The sequence below is a fragment of the Rattus norvegicus genome, chromosome 3 (assembly GCF_021556685.1).
Source record: "Rattus norvegicus strain SHRSP/BbbUtx chromosome 3, alternate assembly SHRSP_T2T, whole genome shotgun sequence".
Classification (NCBI taxonomy): domain Eukaryota; kingdom Metazoa; phylum Chordata; class Mammalia; order Rodentia; family Muridae; genus Rattus; species Rattus norvegicus.
In genome coordinates, this window is record NC_141536.1 from 58,964,262 (window position 1) to 58,984,998 (window position 20,737).

A 20,737-nucleotide genomic window follows, 5' to 3' on the forward strand; every position below is an offset into this window, starting at 1 on the left:
CTCTGGAGTTATCTGTATTTTGATGCTAATTCCGCTGCTCCTGGGACGGCTGCCTAGTCCTGTATTCAGGACTCTGGTGACTTCAACAGAATCTCCTCCCCATTTAATTTGTAAAATACAGGTGTGGGCCGATACAGGATAGAACAAGGCCTGTCATTGGACGAGAAGGAAGGATGGGCGGGAGAAAAGAGGAGAGAGGAGGAGACAGCAGTGTAGCCTCGAGACAGCAGTGTAGCCTCGGGACAGCAGTGTAGCCTCGGGACAACAGGAAGCCGTTATTGAGATTCCACGCTGTACCTTTACTGGTTGTTATGAATGTTCTTAAGGGATGGATGTAGCCGGCTGCTTTGTATGTCTAGGTGGGCAGTTATATCTTACCAACTGGATCAGAGGTTATTGGGTTGTGTGTTCTTCCATGTGCGGGTTTAAGTGTAAGGGAGTGTGGGCGACTGGTCTGGGCCACCACGGAGTTGGGATGTGTGTTTCTGGCATAGAAACTTGCCTTGGGACCTAGATAGGTAGAGAAATTGCTGCCAGGCTCAGAGAGGCCTTCGGCAGTGTGATATGGGCTAGAGCAGAGCGGGTGAGACGCTTTGCTGACTGAGATTGAGATATCTATCAGGTATCTTGGGGCACCGCGATACCGGACTTGGGGCCGGGTAAAAAGACTGTTTTATTTTTATAATTTTGCAACATTTGGGCTCTAAAACATTTCCAGTCAACTAAAGGACAGTTAAAAACTGAAAATATTGTATTGTCTTAATTTTAAAAATGCTACAGGTGTTATAAGTCTCTTGTCATTTAAAAATGTCTATCCCTTTATTTGACACATAACTCAGGGGCAAATGATGGAGTGGGACTTGCTTGATATTGGACAAGAGAAAAACAGAAAAACTTGTCTTTTTGGACCGAATCTTTTGTCAGGTGTTTACAATAAAAGGCTTTAATTACTGCAGCAAGAAATAGCCTTTATATTTTGTCATATGTGGGAGATAATTGTTCATGCTTCTTAGATTAACTTGTATCAGTAGTTCTCAATCTTCCTATTGCTGTGACCTTTTAATACAGATCCTCGTGGTGATCCCCCAACCATATAGTTATTTTGTTGCTACTTCATAAGCATAATTTTGCTATTATAAATCATAGTTGTAAATATTTGATATGTGGCCCCTATGGAAGAGGTTGGTCCTCCCAGGGATTGTGACCTGCACATTGAGAACCACTAACTTGTTTAAGAGCTTATTTCCTAGAATGGCATCTCCATGGATCATTTGTAGAGCTATCAACGTGCCCCCAACATGGAATGTTCACTCCTAGCATACTTGCAGAGTAGCACTAGTGATTATTTTCCCCACACCATACTTTAAATATAATTATTTAATCTAGGTCATGTAGACTGGGCTCATATTAATGTATGTATGCTCTGAGATGCTCAGGGGTGAGTTAGATGACTTGTTATTTTCTGTATACAGTTTCTTATCTGTTGATCCATAATGCTAGATTTCCCAGCTGTTAAAATGGCTATATTAAGTTCATCAATATAGGGGTTGGGGATTTAGCTCAGTGGTAGAGCGCTTGCCTAGGAAGCGCAAGGCCCTGGGTTTGGTCCCCAGCTCCGAAAAAAAGAACCCCCCCAAAAAAAAAAGTTCATCAATATATTTACCTTTTAAAAACTGGTATGTTTTATGTGTGAAGAAAATATCAAATGTTTTCATAGAATTTTTTCCTGGAAATTTATTTTCAATATCATGAGTTGAAGTACATTTTATGTATTCTACCAAGCAAAACATTAAGCCCGTCCACCCTAGTTTCCAGCAGTAGGGCTTTCATACCAGACCTTTTGGTATTTCTAGGCAGCTTTGCAGTTGGGTAATATTTTGCAAAGATTCTATTGCTTTCATGTAAGTATATACTCTATTGGATTATATCTGGAGAATCTTTCACAGTGAAGGTGATGAATTAACTCTGTGTGTGTGTGTGTGTGTGTGGTGTGTGGTGTGTGGTGTGTGTGTGTGTGTGTGTGTGTGGTGTGGTGTGTGTGGTGTGTGGTGTGTGGTGTGTGGTGTGTGGTGTGTGGTGTGGTGTGTGTGTGTGGTCTGTGTGGTGGTTGGTTGGTTGAGTTCAAACCCAGTATTTCATATATGCAAGGTGAACACACTGTTTCTGAGCTACTGGAATTGAAGTTTCAATTAATGTTCACATTATAGCTCATATTATAAGCTAATAGAGTAGCAAGTATGGTATGCAAGGTGTACATTGTGGCTCACACAGAGGTATAGGACACAACTACTTCCTTAGTAATTAAGTCTTAATATAATTACCCTTTGGAAATTTTATAAATATTATTTCTGTGTTTCTTTATGAACAAGGTTAATAGATTTCTTTTACCAATTACCTCTTAAATGATCCATCTTAAAATACTTACATATGTAGATTTCTTTTAAAATCAACTATTATATTAAAATTGATATGTTGCTATGTCAGAGACTGGTTCAACATAACATAGAAAACTATCAATTATTAACTACCACAACCCACTTTCTTGTTAAGAACAACCATAATTGCTGTATTAGGGTTAATTATATTGGTGTTTTATTTCCTTTACAGAGATCCTGATAGTTCCATATTCCTCAGCATAGTTGAACAAACACTGTTTAAAATTGAATGTTTTTCCTTAGCCCTGAGAGATTGTTATTCTCTATGGATTTTCTATACGTGGAATCTTCATGTATTCTGGAGAGTAAGGGTCAGGGACAAGCATCATCTGAGGATTAAACTAAGCTTTACCAACTTTGTTTCACACTGTAATGCTGCTCACTGCTTATTATACCACTGGGCTGTTAGTTTTTGTAGTATGACAGTCCTGAAGTCAAGGCAGTAGATCCTTTCATATTCATTCGGATTGCTGTGTTTTTAAATACTACTTAAAAAAAAGAAAGGTGGTAAGGCTGTTGACAGATGTGTCTGTTTCTTTCATCCAGTGACATTTTCCTTTTTGATAAGTATAATAAATTGTTCTGGACATTATTTTACTATCTTTTTTGTACTGAATAAAATATTAGTATTTTTGTATGTATTAACAATATTTTGGGCATAACTATTTTTAAGGAAGCTATTTTATTTTTTAATTATCTTTTAATTTGTCAAGATAGTTTTTTTTTCCTGTGAAAAACATTTCCACAATAAGAAAGCATTGAAAACAGCCTAACCTTTGTCTGCAGGTTATCATACAATCTAAGATGGTATGATTCATTGTTGTAGTTAAGTGTCACCTTACAGTAGACTTTGAATGCCTGCCAATGTACATATTGAGGAGCTTGGCTGATTATTGATATGCTTTTGTGCCACGTGCCTACTAATCATTGCCTTGTTTCTGCAGCTACAGAACCATGGCCTGAAAATGCAACCTTATATCAGCAACTGAGAGGTAGGTTCTTGTTCACAATTAAAAATGGTTTGGTATCAGAATACACTTACAACCAGCAAACTCACTAATTAAACCTAGCCTGTTGACCAACCAAGTAAAGAAATGAAACTTTGCAGCCCCTAAATGTACTAATGTAATTTCCTGCAATGAGAATATAAAACACAAAGAAGGGATTCCCTTGTATAATTTGTCTATTAGGTTTTACCCAAACTTGTACCTGCCAGTTAAACCAACTATTCATAGCCTATAGGGTCCTTAGTTTATTATTGACTCATTATATTGGCTGCTGTAGGCAGTGTAAAATGATGTGGTTGCAGGAGTACTTGGCAGATTTACTGCACCAATAGCTGAGACAGCAGATTTTTGAAGTCCTGTGGTAAAGTGGGCTCTCAGTAAAAAGGCACTGTTAAAATGTATAGGCTAGGATGGTTCAGGCTCCCTTTAGCGGCTCTTCATATATCATCAGATCACATTATGGACCCCATTTGGGGCTCAGCAGCCTGCTACAGTTGTCAGAAGACTGCAAAGTAATGAAGACTAATAGGCAGCAGCTCCCGTCTTCTAAGCTTGGAATTTTTATTGCAGTGAACTTGTCATCTTTCTTTTGTGTGACAGACCTAGACACTGTGCAATATTAACTGTAAGCTGGTTTATATGGTTGTGAATGCTTTTACTTTTAACTAGAAAGATTTGAACAGATAACTATTTTACTTCATTTTAATGAAAAGAAAATTATTTTTAAAACTTAAAAAATAAGCATTTTTTAAAATAATTTTAATTGCTGATAAAATGAGATAAATGATCAAATAAATTTTAGAACAGTCCTATTTTATCATTATTTACACATGGTAATGTAACCAAAATTATTACATAAAAACATTGATATAAAACTTTATAATTTCATTAGTGTAGAATTTTTTTAAAAATAGCTTTAAAAGTATTATAAATATGTTTTGCTTATTTAGAAGTTAAACTTTTGGACCTTTCATTATGTTTTCACAGGGGAGCAAATTTTGCTTTCTGACAATGCAGCATCTCTTGCTGTGCAGGTAAATATGTAAACAATGTCATTTGATTCTTTGTGCTAAAGGATTTCTATGATTTGGAGTTGCAGTCCACTCTGAGTTTCTGATACTGTATGTTTAGAGTTTTTCTGTGCGACTTACCATTATCAGTATATCTTATTCTTCTGTGAGGTATGATTTTTATATAGTATTTTCAGATGTCACTATGCAAAATAAACTTCATTATTCATTCCTTTAAGCAAAGTTACTTTTAACCAGTAGACATGTTGTGTCTTAGCGGTTGTTTTTACTTTTGGTTAGATATGGTAGTATTTGGTTTGGAGCGATAATTTCACTTGGAGACTTAAAATTATTTTCTAGCTTATTTGTGAAGAGTTACTCACTGCGTATTTTCAGTCGTCAGTCTGCCCATTGCGCAATGCTGACCTTCATTCCATCTGCTAGTTGTCAGGCAGTTAGAGTCTTTCTAGCTACTCCTTATATGTTTATTGATTACATGTGCATTGATTATTCCCAGTTCCCTATTGTCTGCAGTGGCTTTTTACATTGTATATTATAGTTGTGTAATCTGAAAAATATTTTTAGCAGTGTAAACTTTAAATTGTATTATGGAAGAATTGTTTATTTGGAAAAAGTAAATGTTTTTGTAGAGTTAGAGTTTATGTGAACATTGTGCATGTCCAGCTGCTTAGGCACTCGGTTTATGTAGTTTGAGTCACAGGGATTTACTGTGCAGCTCAGAAAGGAATGAGCAGATCTGTAACAGAATTGGAGGCAGGACTGTGAGCTGCTGCTGGACAGAGAAAGGGAGGAGAGAGGCTTTACCAAGCTTTTGTCACTTTGGAGGCATAATGCTAATTATTAATTTTAATAGTTTTAGGTCATCTCATTTATAGTTTTATTTAATTTGATGACCTTTGGGTTTAATATAAACATCTAGTATAGCAGTAGATAGCATGGCTTTCAGCTTATCTGTGTTTTAAAGCAGGCGGGAAGAAATGTGCTTGGATAATTTATTAGTTGGCAGGTCTATTATGTTTCTTTTACATTCGTTTTATGTCTTTTACCAAGAGTATAAGTTGTAATTTTTGCTTTTATTTATTGTTAAGTGTTATTTAATTTTTATTTTCTTTTTATCCTAACTTTGATAAACAAATTTTCAGTTTTGTGTAATATATGTATATGCACATACACACACTTTATACAGCTTTTCTTAATCTTTTCTCTTTAGTAAGATAAATGGAATTTAAGTGTCATATATGTCATATATATATGACATAGTGTGTGTATATGTGTGTATGTGTGTGTGTGTGTAGCATACACTGAAATAATACACTCAGTACATATATATTGTATAAATAGTTTGTCTTGTCTGATAAACAACAGTGCAAATAAATTATTTGTTGTGTGTAAAATAATATTTTCAATCTTTGTATCTTTGAAAAGACAGCTTTAGGGCATAGTGAATATTTTAGATGATGTAGTGTTTCTTGACCACTTTTAACTGTTACTTGGGACATAGCACTTTAAGGATTTAACAAAGCAAATTAACATTTTTTTTTCCAGAAAAATTTTCCAGTGCATGTAGTGAAAGAAAGCTATTTTGTATGTGGTTTCAGCAGGTTTACTCCTTACTAAAGCCATCTAAGGATCCCTTGTGAAGAACCCTTAAAATGAAATAATATTATTGTAGGGAGTACTGCAGTAATTAATGTTGAACAAGCAGGAAAAGTATTTTGGGTAGAAATAGACATAACTCAGCTAGGGAGTGTTTGGCTTATTGAAGACATGACAGTGGTTAAGCGTGTTGGGTTGTCAGACTGTTGGAGGAGTGCCATTGGGTATCCCTACTGGGCAGACAGTGTTTATAGGGCAGCTTTCAACAGTGAGCTCTCCAGCTCCAAATGTAAATGGTGTCAAGTTTGAGCAGCCAAAGTATAGATGATTTAATCAGTTCCTATACAAAGCAAATGTCAGAATATCACTATTTTTAAAATAGGTATTTAAGTTTTTCCTGGAAGGGAAGAAAACAAACCAACGTGGTGTATATTATTGTTTTTATGGTTCCTATTAATTTGGTTTTCGCCATAGTTTCTCAATCACAGTTGCAACTGAAATAATACCAAAAAAGACCTTTTAAAAATAATTGAATTTTGCTCAACCATTTCAATTTTTTATCCTACATATGTCACTTAGATGATAAATTAACCAGCATATATTAAAATTCTTGGTTTTCCTCAATATTCTTTGGCTTGACAGCTGATAGTAGCCATGACTATAAATGTGACTTTCCCACATATCTGATATAAACTTTATGGATTAATTTTCTCCTATATAGAGAGGAGCAGCATCTGTTTAGAAGAATCAGCTAAAGTCTTCATGTTTGATGTACAAACTTGATCAAAACAATGTGAGAAGTATTTATAAAGTGTATATTTTCTAGAAGAAACCAGATATCAAACATTGGGCATTTTAATAGCCAGGTATGCCATCAGGAAATTCAAATTTTACTTATCATGGTCGGTAGTGTTTATTATATTCCAGAAGCTAAGTGCTTGGTTATTTTTAATGAAAGACACCTTTATGACTTCAGTTCAAAAGACAATAGTTTTCTGTTTGGTGATCAATTCTCCAGTGATTTGCTTTTCTTTGTATCATTTATCTACAAGTATAGGTTTGTGTGAGTGCTGCTTGGCTATGATGGAATCTTGACTGCTGACTGTAGTAAAAAGTTAGTCTGATATATTTTCATGAGCTCAGTGTTTGTGTTACATTGTGTGCACACACATTGTATATAGAGAGACATTTCTCATTTTAAAGTGCTACTTTGAGAGACTTAGGGTTATATTGATTAGTAAAACAAGCCTGATCTCTGTTACTATTGTCTCTTATCCCCCAAATTTAAATCTGTACAGCAGATAATACAGCACTGGCCACTAACTCAAAAATTTCTAGTAGCCTCATTAAAAATGTAGTTACATTTTAGTAATATGTTTTTTAAATTAATTAATTTATTTATTTTTACACTCCAGATTTTATTCCCCTCCTGGTCCTCCCCACCCCCAGGGTTCCACATACCATACCTCTCTCCCTACCCTGCTGTCCCACCCCAAATTTTAGTAATATGTTTTACTTAGCCCAGTATATGAAAATATTATCACATAATCAATACCGAGTACCTTTTTCATATTAAATTCAAAGTCTAATATTTACAATTAGACTGGATCTCAGTTTCTGCTAGCTATAATTCATATGCTCAGGGACAATATATAACTCTTGCCTCTGGTATTGGACAGTACTTGTTTAGAAATACAATAGAATAAATACATGAACTCTTAAGTTTTTGGAAAAAGTACTTTTAAAAAACTTTAAGACATGCTGGGCATAGTATTGAATTCCTTTAGTCCCTTATTTAGGAGGCAGAGACCGCATATCTTTGAGGACAATCTGGTCTATATAGTGAGTTCAAATACTGCCAGGGTTACATAGAGAGAGCCTGTTTCAACAGCAGCAATAAAAAAACAAAGAAAACAAAACTCCACAAGACTATGTCTATACTGTTTCAGACTGTGTTCTCTTTTATAGCAAGTACCACAGAGTGAAAGGGGAGTGTATCTCTGTTCCAAGAACTCTTTGTTTTACAGGGTGTTGGTGGTGCACAGCTTTAATCTCAGCACCCCAGAGGCAGAGAGCCAGTTGGGTATCTGGGTTCTAGGTTGTCCAGGATAGTTAGGGCTGGTCCATAGTGAAACCTTGCCTCAAAGCCCCCAAAATTAACATATTTAAAACACTTAGAAAGACACTTTGGGTATTATAAATATGTGTTGGATATTGATTATTTCCTTCTATCTCGACTCTTGGCAGAAATACATTTAATCAATTATAGCAAGATGATTAGAAGCTTGTAGGCTTGATAATACCTGGAATAAAATATTGGTAAAATTTTAAGGGGGCCACTTTTATGTTCATATGAACATTATAGGTTTTATAACCACATTAAATACAGGATTTATTAATTCTTTTGGAATTTCATACATGGATTTTGATCATATTTACCCTCCTATTCTTCCCGAACTCTTTCCAGATCTACTCCCCATTTTTACCCTCTACCACCTTTGTGTCCTTTCTCTTCTTTCTATTATCCAACAAGTCCAGTTTCTGTTGCCCATATACTCATGGGTATGAGGCTATCCACTGAAACATGTGTAACCATGTTTTCACTATGCCTAAAACATGTTAATATTCAGTGGGTAAACCTAATGTTATCTAAGAATATTAAGACTTGTTTTAAAATTTAATATTAAATGTTTGTGTATAATTTGTTCTCCTGAGAGCTTTTTTTTTTTTTTTAAAGATTTATTTATTATATATGAATACACTGCAGCTGTCTTCAGACACACTGGAAGAGAGCATCGAATCTCATTACAGATGGTTGTGAGCCACCATGTGGGTGCTGGGATTTGAACTCAGGACCTCTGGAAGAGCAGTTGGTGCTCTTAACCACTGAGCCATCTCTGCAGCCCCCTCCTGAGAGCTTTTACGTAGAGTATTAGGATCTATTCTTACTACAGCCCAATGAAAGGACTACTGTAACTCTAGTTTTTAAGTTGTAGGGCCAAAGAGATGTCTCAGTGATTAAGAGCACTGGCTGCTCTTCCAGAGGATCCAGGTTCAGTTCTTAGCATCCATATGGTCCATAACTCCAGTTTAAGGTATGACATGGTATACATGGGAAGCACCAATACACATAAGAAAAATAAAAAGAAAATCAAATGTGGCACATACATACAGTTCCAGCATTTTGGAGACCGAGGCAAAGAAGGTCACAAATTCAAACCAGCCATTGGCTAGAGGAATTTCAGGCCAGCTTAGGCTATATAGTGAGGTCCAGTCTTAAAACAACCAACAATAAAGCCAGAAAACACAAAACAAAAGTTGTAGAAATCTTTAAAGTTCAGAGATGGTCTTTCTGAAAACACAGAAGCCAGCAATTATGGAGGAAAACAGAAAGCAATGGTATTGGTTAGTTCTGCATATGGGTGACACTGTGCTGAGCACCTCATTTTTATTAACTTCTTATATGCGGCTAGTACTGTGTGAGTTACATGTCAACAAACCCTCTCCCATGAAAGTCCTGTGGAAGTGGTTATTACAATTCCTACTTCTCCACAGAAGAGAACCACGGTGAGGCAGAGAGGTTCAGATGTTGGCCCAGTAGTGTGTGAACTTTTAATCATGCATTGTTTCTGACATTTCCTAGCATGATATACCTTACATTAAGGTATGAAAGCTAAAACATGTCTGAGTTATTGGAATTTGAAAATGAAGTAAAGGTGTTCTTATGTTACTAAGCTTGTAGATAGTGAATAAGAAATTTTCTTGAAAAATATTAAAGCTACAGAAATAGAAGATGTTGGTGGAGAATTAATACCCATTTTGACTTCAAGGAATTATACACTTGTTTTGTGAATATCTTTTATATATATTTATATATGTATAATATATGTATTATATATAAATAATATATAAATTATATATACACAATACATATATTAACCATATATAGTATATATATATAATAAAATACTACTTTCTAGTGGGGTTTAAAAATGTTATTTAACATATAAAGCCAATTTAAACAACCTTTTCTTTTTTGTGTGTCTGAATATAGAATCTATAAAACTCGATTTTTTTAGTGTCACAAATTGATGATTATTAGAATATTTCATGAAAAAGTAACCTTTTTTTACATTAAGAATCACATTTAAAGGGACTGGAGAGATGGCTGAGTTGTTAAGAGCACTAAGTGTTCTTCCAGAGGACTGCGGTTCAATTCCTAGCACTCACGTGGCAGTCACAATGTCTTTAACTCCAAGATCTGACACCCTCACATAGACACACATACAGTGCACATAAAATAAAAATAAATAAAATTACATAAAAGCAAAGAATGGCATTTAAGCTCAGACTAAAAATAATGTGTTTCATTTAATCTTTTTATTTTCTTAGGTTTTTTGGTGAGTAAATAACTCTAAAAATGAAAAAAGATAGTAAAAGCTATTTTCTTTCTGTTACATTGTCAATGCAACATTTTTATAGGCTTCATTAATGGTGTGAGTAGTAACAGATTAACCTGTAAGATGGGCTCATATATACTTAAGCTCATGGCCCTTGCTTTTGCTTTTCTAGCAAATGAAGCTTTGTAGGTGGAGGTATTTATTAGTGCTTCAATGGTAATATTCTAATGTAGTCTTTGGAGGTGAGCAGTGAGAAATACCTTCTTTCGTTTGGATTGCAAATCAGTTGTTAGATTGGAAAATGTGTGAAAATAGCTCCTTGTAAGTCATTTAGATGGCCACAGTGACAGCTTACCTGCCGAAGTTTAGGTGAAATAATCTTGAGTATTTTTGTTTCATACAAGTTGTTCTATGCAGGTGAAGTGTCAGCTTACACATACGAAGACTAGAAGGATGCTGTTAGTTGATTTGTTAATAGAGAATGAATGGAGTATTATTTTCTAGAATTATTTAGTAATTAAAGCTGCTTTATAGTTTCATAAAATATAAATTTAAAGATTCTAAAGTCTATCCTCAGTTTGATTACCTCTGTAAAATGAGGTTTTGTTTACTTTCAGAGTTAGGAGAAGGCAGCAATTATGAAAAGGAATGTAGTGACAGGCGTCCTTCTCAGTGTTCTAAGATGCGCAGGATCTCCACAAACTGCAGATGTTTCCTTGATTTTGTTGAATTTAAATGTAAATTCTTGAGATTTATTGTTTTACATTACATTAATTAGGTCATGATGGTAAGTTACACTTACAACACCTGGCATGAGTTATGAAGTATAAATATAAAGTATGAATAAGGAGAAAATATGATGTTTATAAAGCAAAACTGGACTTAGATTGTAAGCAGAACTTAACAGTAAATCAATCTTAATACTCACATTAGTTCTTTAGCACGTAGGTGGTAGGATGTGCATAAAACATCTGAATTAGTCTTGTAGCGTTTGCACTCATGAAGTATTGCATATTCAAAATATACTAGGAGGCTAAGTGGTCATTTTAAGTAATTTGTGAAGTAGTTTATACCAGTTAATATTTTCTAACGTAAATAGTTATTTATCTTATTAAAAATCTATGTTTTTATATAGGCCCCTGAGAGATTATAAGTTGAGTATAATCACTTTTTTGTTTGTTTCTTTAAAAGGTAAATATCAAGCTGTATATTAAATTTTGTTGGTTAAATAGAATAATGACATAGTGGTAAGAAGACTATTTTTTTAATAGAAAAATGCTAGCATTCTTCATTATTAGATGTGTAGTATCAGCATAATCGATCCAGCAATATTACATTTGAGCTGAAAACACACTTAAATTTGAGACCATACACCATCTGGTATGAGTGAAACATCTTTCATATAGTTCTAAGATGAAATTACCCTTGAATGAATAGCATCTTCATTTATCTTCAAACCTCTTCTGTGCTTTTAGTGAATCTGCTCTTTCACCATTCCACAAGAATTACATTATACTGTTATACCAGAGTACCTCTGCAGTGTGAAATAGATTGGTTTGGAAAATGAACTTGGCTTTGCTATAAATTACATTCACAGGTACAAAGGAATTTATTATTTTGTTTAAAATAGTCACAAACATAATTATAGTCTTAATTTATGTTAAACTACAAATAGAGCTATTACTGTAACTGTATTAGCAACTTAATATGTCTCTTTAAGAATGATACCTAACACTTCTCATTTGCAACCTTAGATACATTATTTCAATTACAGGATCTACAGCTGTTTGATATAAAATGAATTATTTTGTGGATATATTTGTTCGTAGTTTTTAATTTTAAGACATCTCTCTTCAGTAAGGTAGAAAATAATTTTTCAGTTGTCACCACAGAGTTTCCTTTGTGTTCTAGTGAAACAGGATAGGAATTACAATTCAGAATCATTTTCATTTTGTGCCCTGAAAGTGGCATTGCATGCTTGAGAATAAGCCTTATCAAATTTTCACGCAATGTGTTTCAGATGTAATTATGACCTGACTAGACTCTGTTGTAAGGTGGGAAGCCTGAGCCATGTAGACTATGTACCCTTCTAGATGTTAAGTAGCTTTCTTTTTCTTTTCTTTTCTTTTTTTTTTTTTTCCGGAGCTGGGGACTGAACCCAGGGCCTTGTGCTTGCTAGGCAAGTGCTCTACCACTGAGCTAAATCCCCAACCCCTGTTAAGTAGCTTTCTTAATGTGCTCTGTGTGACATGAGAAGCTGGATTAAGCTTTCAGCAGTCTTAATCTTCACTAATGAAAAGTCTTTAAAATTTTGAATTATTTTAACATTTACTGGCACTTGGCCTATGTACTGGTGATATGTAATAAATGACAGTATTATGTGTTAACTTTTTTCATTATTTTTTTAAATTTTTTATTAGATATATTTCTTTACTTACATTTCAAATGTTATTCCCCTTCCTGGTTTCCTGTCCATAAGGCCCCTTCCCTCCCCTGCCCCTCTCCCATACAGGTATTCCCCCCATACAGCCCCCTTATTGCCCCCCCCCCCATATTCCCCTGTACTGGGGGTCCAACCTTGGCAGGACCAAGGGCTTCCCCTTCCACTGGTGCCCCAACGAGGCTATTTTCTGCTACATATGCAGTTGGAGCCCTGGGTCAGTCTTTTGGTAGTGGTTTAGTCCCTGGAAGCTCTGGTTGGTTGACATTGTTCTTATGGGGTTGCAAGCTCCTTCAACTCTTTCAATCCTTCCTCTAATTACCCCCAAGGGAGTCCTGTTCTCAGTTCAGTGGTTTGCTGCTAGCATTGACCTCTGTATTGGACATGCTCTGGATGTGTCTCTCAGGAGAGCTCTATATCGGGTCCCTTTCTTCATGCATTTTTTAGCTTCATCAATCTTATCTAGTTTTGGTGGCTGTATATATATGGGCCACATGTGGCCCAGGTTCTGAACGGCTGTTCCTTCAGTTGCTGTTCTAAACTTTGCTTTGATATCCCTTCCTAGGGATATTTTCTCTTCCCCTTTTAACACTCTTTTTTTTTTTTTTTGGTTCTTTTTTTTTCCGGAGCTGGGGACCGAACCCAGGGCCTTGCGCTTCCTAGGTAAGCGCTCTACCACTGAGCTATATCCCCAGCCCCTTCTCTTCCCCTTTTAAGAAGGAGTGGGAGCATCCACATTTTGGTCATCCTCCCCCCCCCCCCCTTTTTTTTTTTTTTTTTTTTTTCCCAGAGCTGAGGACCGAGCTCTACCACTGAGCTAAATCCTCAACCCCGGTCATCCTTCTTCTTGAGCTTCCTGTGGTCTGTGGATTGCATCTTGGGTAGTTCCAGCTTTTGGGCTAATATCCACTTATCAATGAATGCATACTAAGTATGTTTTTCTGTGACTGGGTTACCTCACTCAGGATGATATTTTCTAGTTCATTCCATTTGCCTATGAATTTCATAAAGTCATTGTTTGTGATAGCTAAGTAGTACTCCATTGTGTAAATGTACCATATTGTTTGAATCCATTCCTCTGTTGAAGGGCATCTGGTTTCTTTCCAGCTTCTGGCTATTATAAATAAGGCTGCGATGAACATAGTGGAGCACGTGTCTTTGTTGTATGTTAGCGCATCTCTTGGGTATATGCCCAAGAGAGGTATAGCTGGGTCCTCAGGTAGTGGAATGTTCAATTTTCTGAGGAACCTCCAGACTGATTTCCAGAGTAGTTGTACCAGTCTGCAATCCCACCAACAAAGGAGGAGTGTTCCTCTTTCTCCACATCCTCGCCAGCATCTGCTGTCACCTGAGTTTTTATCTTAGCCATTCTCACTGGTGTGAGGTGAAATCTCAGGGTTGTTGTGATTTGCATTACCCTGATGACTAAAGATGTTGAACATTTCTTTAGGTGCTTTTTGGCCGTTCGATAATCCTCAGCTGAGAATGTTTTGTTTAGCTCTGTACCCCATTTTTTTAATAGGGTTATTTGAATCTCTGGAGTCTAACTTCTTGAGTTCTTTGTATATTTTGGATATTAGCCCTCTATCAGATGTAGGATTGGTAAAGATCTTTTCCCAATCTGTTGGTTGTTCGTTTTGTCCTAATGACAGTGTCTTTTGCCTTACAGAAGCTTTGCAGTTTTATGAGGTCCCATTTGTCGATTCTTGATCTTAGAGCATAAGCCATTGGTGTTTTGTTCAGGAAAATTTCCCCAGTGCCCATGTGTTCAAGATTCTTCCCCACTTTTTCTTCTATTAGGTTGAGTGTATCTGGTTTGATGTGGAGGTCCTTGAACCACTTGCACTTAAGCTTTGTACATGGTGATAAGAATGGATTGATCTGCATTCTTCTACATGCTGACCTCCAGTTGAACCAGCACCATTTGTTGAAAATGCTATCTTTCTTCCATTGGATGGTTTTAGCTCCTTTGTCAAAAATCAAGTGACCATAAGTGTGTGGATTCATTTCTGGGTCTTCAATTCTATTCCAGTGATCTATCTGCTTGTCTCTGTACCAATACCATACAGTTTTTTATGACTATTGCTCTGTAATACTGCTTGAAGTCAGGGATGGTAATTCCCCCAGAAGTTCTTTTATTGTTGAGGTATAGGTTTCTCTGTCCTGGGTGTTTTGTTATTCCAAATGAATTTCCAAATTGCTTTTTCTATCTTTATAAAGAATTGAGTAGGAATTTTGATGGGGGTTGCATTGAATCTGTAGATTGCTTTTGGCAAAATGGCCATCTTTACTATATTAATCCTGCCAATCCATGACCATGGGAGATCTTTCCATCTTCTGAGATCTTCCTCAATTTCTTTCTTCAGACACTTGAAGTTCTTGTCATACAGATCTTTCACTTGCTTGGTTAAAGGGACTATTGTGAAGGGTGTCATTTCCCTAATTTCTTTCTCAGCCTTTATCCTTTGAGTAGAGGAAGGCATCTGATTTGTTTGGGTTAATTTTATACCCATTCACTTTGCTGAAGTTGTTTATCAGGTTAAGTAGTTCTCTGGTGAAACTTTTGGAGTCACTCAAGTACACTATCATATCATCTGCATATAGTGATACTTTGATTTCTTCCCTTCGAATTTGTACCCCTTTGACCTCTTTTCTCTGATTGCTCTGGCTAGGACTTCAAGAACTATATTGAATAAGTAGGGAGAGAGTGGGCAGCTTTGTCTAGTCCCCGATTTTAGTGGGATTGCTTCAAGTTTCTCTCCATTTAGTTTGATGTTGGCTACTGGTTTCCTGTATATTGCTTTTACTATGTTTAGATATGAGCTTTGAATTCCTGATCTTTCCAGGACTTTTATCACGAAGGGGTGTTGAATTTTGTCAAATGCTTTCTCAGCATCTAATGAAATGATCATGTGGTTCTTATGTTTGAGTTTGTTTATATAGTGGATTGCGTTGATGGAATGTCGTATATTATTAAACCATCCCTGCATCCTCGGGATGAAGCCTACTTGATCATGGTAGATGACTGTTTTGATATGTTCTTGGATTCGGTTTGCAAGAATTTTATTGAGTATTTTTGCGTCAATATTCATAAGGGAAATTGGTCTGAAGTTCTCTTTCTTTGTTGGCTCTTTGTGTGGTTTTGGTATAAGAGTAACTGTGGCTTCATAGAAAGAATTTGGCAGTGCTCCATCTGTTTCTATTTTGTAGAATAGTTTGGACAGTATTGGTATGAGGGCTTCTATGAAGGTCTGATAGAATTCTGCACTAAACCCATCTGGTTCTGGGCTCTTTTTGGTTGGGAGACTTATAATAACTGCTTCTATTCCTTTAGGAGTTATAGGGTTGTTTAGATGGTTTATTTGTTCCTGATTTAACTTTGGTACCTGATATCTGTCTAGAAAATTGTCCATTTCCTCCAGGTTTTCCAGTTTTGCTGAATATAGGTTTTTGTAGTAGGATATGATGATGTTTTTAATTTCTTCAGATTCTGTTATTATGTCTCCCTTTTCATTTCTGATTTTGTTAATTTGGACACACTCTCTGTGTCCTCTGGTTAGTCTGGCTAAGGGTTTATCTATCTTGTTGATTTTCTCAAAAACCAGCTTCTGGTTTTGTTGATTCTTTGTATAGTCCTTTTTGTTTCTACTTGGTTGATTTCAGCCTTGAGTTTGATTATTTCGTCCCTTCTACTCCTCTTGGGTTTATTCATTTCTTTTTGTTCTAGAGCTTTTAGGTGTTCTGTCAAGCTGCTGACATATGCTCTCTCCTGTTTATTTTTGCAGGCACTCAGCGCTATGAGTTTTCCTCTTAGTACCACTTTCATTGTGTCCCATAAGTTTGGGAATGTTTTATTTTTCATTTTCATTAAATTCTAAGAAGTCTTTCATTTCTTTCTTTATTTCTTCTTTGACCAAGTTGTCCTTGAGTAGAGCATTGTTCAACTTCCATTTATATGTGGGCTTTCTGTCATTATTGTTGTTATTGAAGACCAGTCTTAGTGCTTGGTGATCTGATAGATATACATGGGATTATTTCTATCTTCCTGTATCTGTTGAGGCCTGTTTTATGACTGATTATATGGTCAATTTTGGAGAAGGTTCCAAGAGGTGGTAAGAAGAAGGTATATCCTTTTGATTTAGGATGGAATGTTCTATAAATATCTGTTAAAACCATTTGGTTCATAACTTCTGTTAGTTTCTCTATGTCTCTGTTTATTTTCTGTTTCCATGATCTGTCCATTGATGAGAGTGGGGTGTTGAAATCTATTATTATTGTGTGAGGTGCAATGTGTGCTTTGAGCTTTAGTAAGGTTTCTTTTATGAATGTAGGTGCCCTTGCATTTGGTGCATATTTAGGATTGAGAGTTCATCTTGGTGGATTTTTCTTTTGATGAATATGAAGTGTCCTTCCTTATTTTTTTAATGACTTTTAGTTGGAAGTCAATTTTATTTGATATTAGAATGGCAACTCCAGCTTGTTTCTTCGGGCCATTTGCTTGAAAAGTTGTTTTCCAGCCATTTACTCTGAGGTAGTGTCTGTCTTTGTCTCTGAGGTGTGTTTCCTGTATGCCACAAAATGCTGGGTCCTTTTAATGTATCCAGTCTGTTAGTCTATGTCTTTTTATTGGGGAATTGAGTCCATTGATGTTGAGAGATATTAAGGACTAGTGATTGTCGCTTCCTGTTATTTCCATTTTTAGAGGTGGAATTATGTTTGTTTGTCTCTCTTTTCGTTTCATTGCAAGGAAATTATATTCTTGCTTTCTGTATGGTGTAGTTTCTCTCCTTGTGTTGGAGTTTTCCATCTATTATCCTTTGTAGGGCTGGATTTGTAGAAAGATATTGTGTAAATTTGATTTTGTCCTGGAATATCTTGGTTTCTCCATCTATGTTCATTGAGAGTTTTGCTGGATACAGTAACTTGGGCTGGCATTTGTGTTCTCTTAGGGTCTGTATGACATCTGTCCAGGATCTTCTGGCTTTCATACTCTCTGGTGAAAAGTCTGGTGTAATTCTTATAGGTCTGCCTTTATATGTCACTTGACCTTTTTCCCTTAGTGCTTTTAATATTCTTTCTTTGTTTTGTGCATTTGGTGTTTTAACTATTATGTGATGGGAGGAATTTCTCTTCTGGTCCAATCTATTTGGAGTTCTGTAGGCTTCTTGTATGTTTATGGGCCTCTCTTTCTTTAGGTTAGGGAAGTTTTTCTTCTATGATTTTGTTGAATATATTTACTGGCCCTTTAAGTTGAGAGTCTTCACTTTCTGCTCCACCTATTATCCTTGGGTTTGATCTTCTCATTGTGTCCTGGATTTCCTGTATGTTTTGGGTTAGGAGCTTTTTGCGTTTTACATTATCTTTGACAGTTGTGTCGATGTTTTCTATTGTATCTTCTGTCCCTGAGATTCTCTCTTCTATCTCTTGTATTCTGTTGGTGATGCTTGTATCTACAGCTCCTTTGTCTCTTCCTTAGGTTTTCTATATCCAGGGTTGTCTCCCTTTGTGCGTTCTTTATTGTTTTTATTTTTCAATTTGTTCACCTCTTTGGTTGTGTTTTCCTATAATTCTTTTCAGGGATTTTTGTGTTTCCTCTCTAAGGGCTTCTACTTGTTTACTTGTGTTTTCCTGCATTTCTCTAAGGGAGTTCTGTATGTCTTTCTTTCTTTTTTTTTTTTTTTTTAATTTATTTTATTTATATGAGTACACCTTAGCTATCTTCAGGCACACCAGAAGAGGGCATCAGATCTCATTACGGATGGTTGTAAGCTGCCATGTAGTTGCTGGGATTTGAACTCAGGACCTCTGGAAGAGCAGTCAGTGCTCTTAACCACTGAGCCATCTCTCCAGCCCCTCTGTATGTCTTTCTTAAAGTCCTCCATCATTATCAAAAAATGTGATTTTAAATCTAAATCTTGCTTCTCTGGTGTGTTTGGATATCCAGTATTTTCTTTGGTGGGGGAACTGGGCTCTGATGATGCCAAGTAGTCTTGGTTTCTGATGCTTAGGTTCCTGTGCTTGCCTCTAGCCATTGGGTTGTCTCTGGTGTTTGCTTGTCTTGCTGTTTCTGGGAGTGACTTGACTCCCTTTAGGCCTCTGTGTCAGCACTCCTGTAGAACTGTTTTCCTGTTTTCTTTCAGCCTTTTCTGGGAACAGGTGCTCTGACTTTAGGTGTGTTGGCGCTCCTGGAGAATGAATTTCAGCTCTAGGTGCAGGCAGGAATCAAAGGGTCCTGCCTCTGATTGCTCCTAGGTCCTTGCACCCAGCGGGCATAGTTGACACTATGCGATTCCCTCTTGGGTCTGGACTGTGGGCAGAGGGTAGTCTCCTCTGACTTCTCAGGAGTATCCACACTAATGAGGGTCCAGCTCTCTCCCCCACGGGATTTGGGTGCAGCGAGCTGTTTGACCGGATCAGTTTGGTCCTGAGCGCAGACCAGAATGGAGGCCGTCTGTTCCTATATCCCTGTGTCCAGAGGCACTGTGCAGTTTCCCCTTGGACCGGGGATGTGGGCAGAGGTGTGCAGAGGTGACAGTCTGTCCTGGGGTCTCAGGATGTCTGCACTCCTGGGTGTTCAGCTCTCTTCCCCACAGGATTTGGGTACCTATGTGTTATCTTTTAAGACAAATATTAATTAATACATCAAATAAAGAAGAGGAAAGGAGCTAGCTAGTGCTGCTTACTGGTAAAAGCCAATTTTTTTTTTTTTTTTTTTTTTGCAATTAACGAAAATTAAGTGAGTATATTACATGTCCCTACCATCTATTTAGGTTATAAAAATTAGATTTTTTGTTGCTATTATTTATTTTTTTTAGTTGCAGTTATAGTAGAACTTTATCACACACTTCTTAGAGCTTAGGGAAATCTTGGTTTTTCTCTTCACTCCCCTTCTTCAGGGAGTGCCAGATGTGCTGCTAGTGTTGTCAGGTTCTTGCTGTACAAGAGTTGTTCTTTTTCTGCATTCGACTGTTTTATACTTCTTTCACCTAATTTACTCTTAAAGGTTAATTTTATTTATATGTAATTCTAATAGGCAAAGCCTATATATTTTTTATTCTGATTTTGGTTGCTTTTATAAAGAATCTATTTTTTTCCAAGCTGTCAGATATTGATGTACCTAAAGTTGAGTCAAATATTCCTGGAATAGTATTCATGGGAGTGTGCACTAAGGAAGATTCTATTTTCTGATGTAATCTATCTTATGTACTCTCAAGTGGCATTTTCATGCTTTGGTAGCAAATTTGACTTATGTAAAGCATTTTTTTGTTTATTGAGTTATAATTTCTGATTACTAAATAGGTAAACTGAATTCTTCTTAGTTTTCTAAACTAATGTCTGCTTACTGATATATGTAAGTATTGATTTCTTAAAATACTACATAATAGGAGATGAGTTTACTTTAAAGTCCTGAGTTTTGGATTCATAGAACTAGAAGATGCCAATCATTTCATGCCAAGGATGGGTAGGAAAGACAGTCATGGTCTGCAGGTACTGACAGAACTTAATATTCTAAAGGGACAGGTCTTTTAATTGCATGATTTTGACAAATTATAAGTAAAGCTTTATGTCAGAACTGTGTGTTTATTTACTTTCTTTTGTTTTTCTTTTACTTTCTTTTTGTTACAAAAGATTATATTGTTATGTGTATTGAAAATAAATCATTCCCTTTTTTGGCTCTGGTGTGTTACTGATGCTGTAAGAACAGGCCATACACCAAATCACTTCTGCTGAGGCACTCTTGATGCCTCGTGGTTTGATATAGGGTACAGGAGAAGGCAAAAGTTGATGAATTCCCACTTTGTGGCCATGTGGGTGTCAGATGAAGATG

The 20,737-nt window shown here is 36.2% G+C and overlaps 1 protein-coding gene across 4 annotated transcripts in view; it reads left to right on the forward strand.

The window, feature by feature from the left end:
* Mtx2 (metaxin 2) overlaps positions 1–20,737 on the forward strand; it is a 61,974-nt gene that overhangs the window by 20,652 nt on the left and 20,585 nt on the right. For 2 of the 4 annotated variants that reach the window (NM_001429822.1, NM_001008286.2), the window contains 2 exon segments: positions 3,380–3,427; positions 4,430–4,476. In NM_001429822.1, coding sequence (NP_001416751.1) covers positions 3,380–3,427; positions 4,430–4,476 — 95 coding nt within the window. 4 annotated transcript variants of the gene reach the window in all.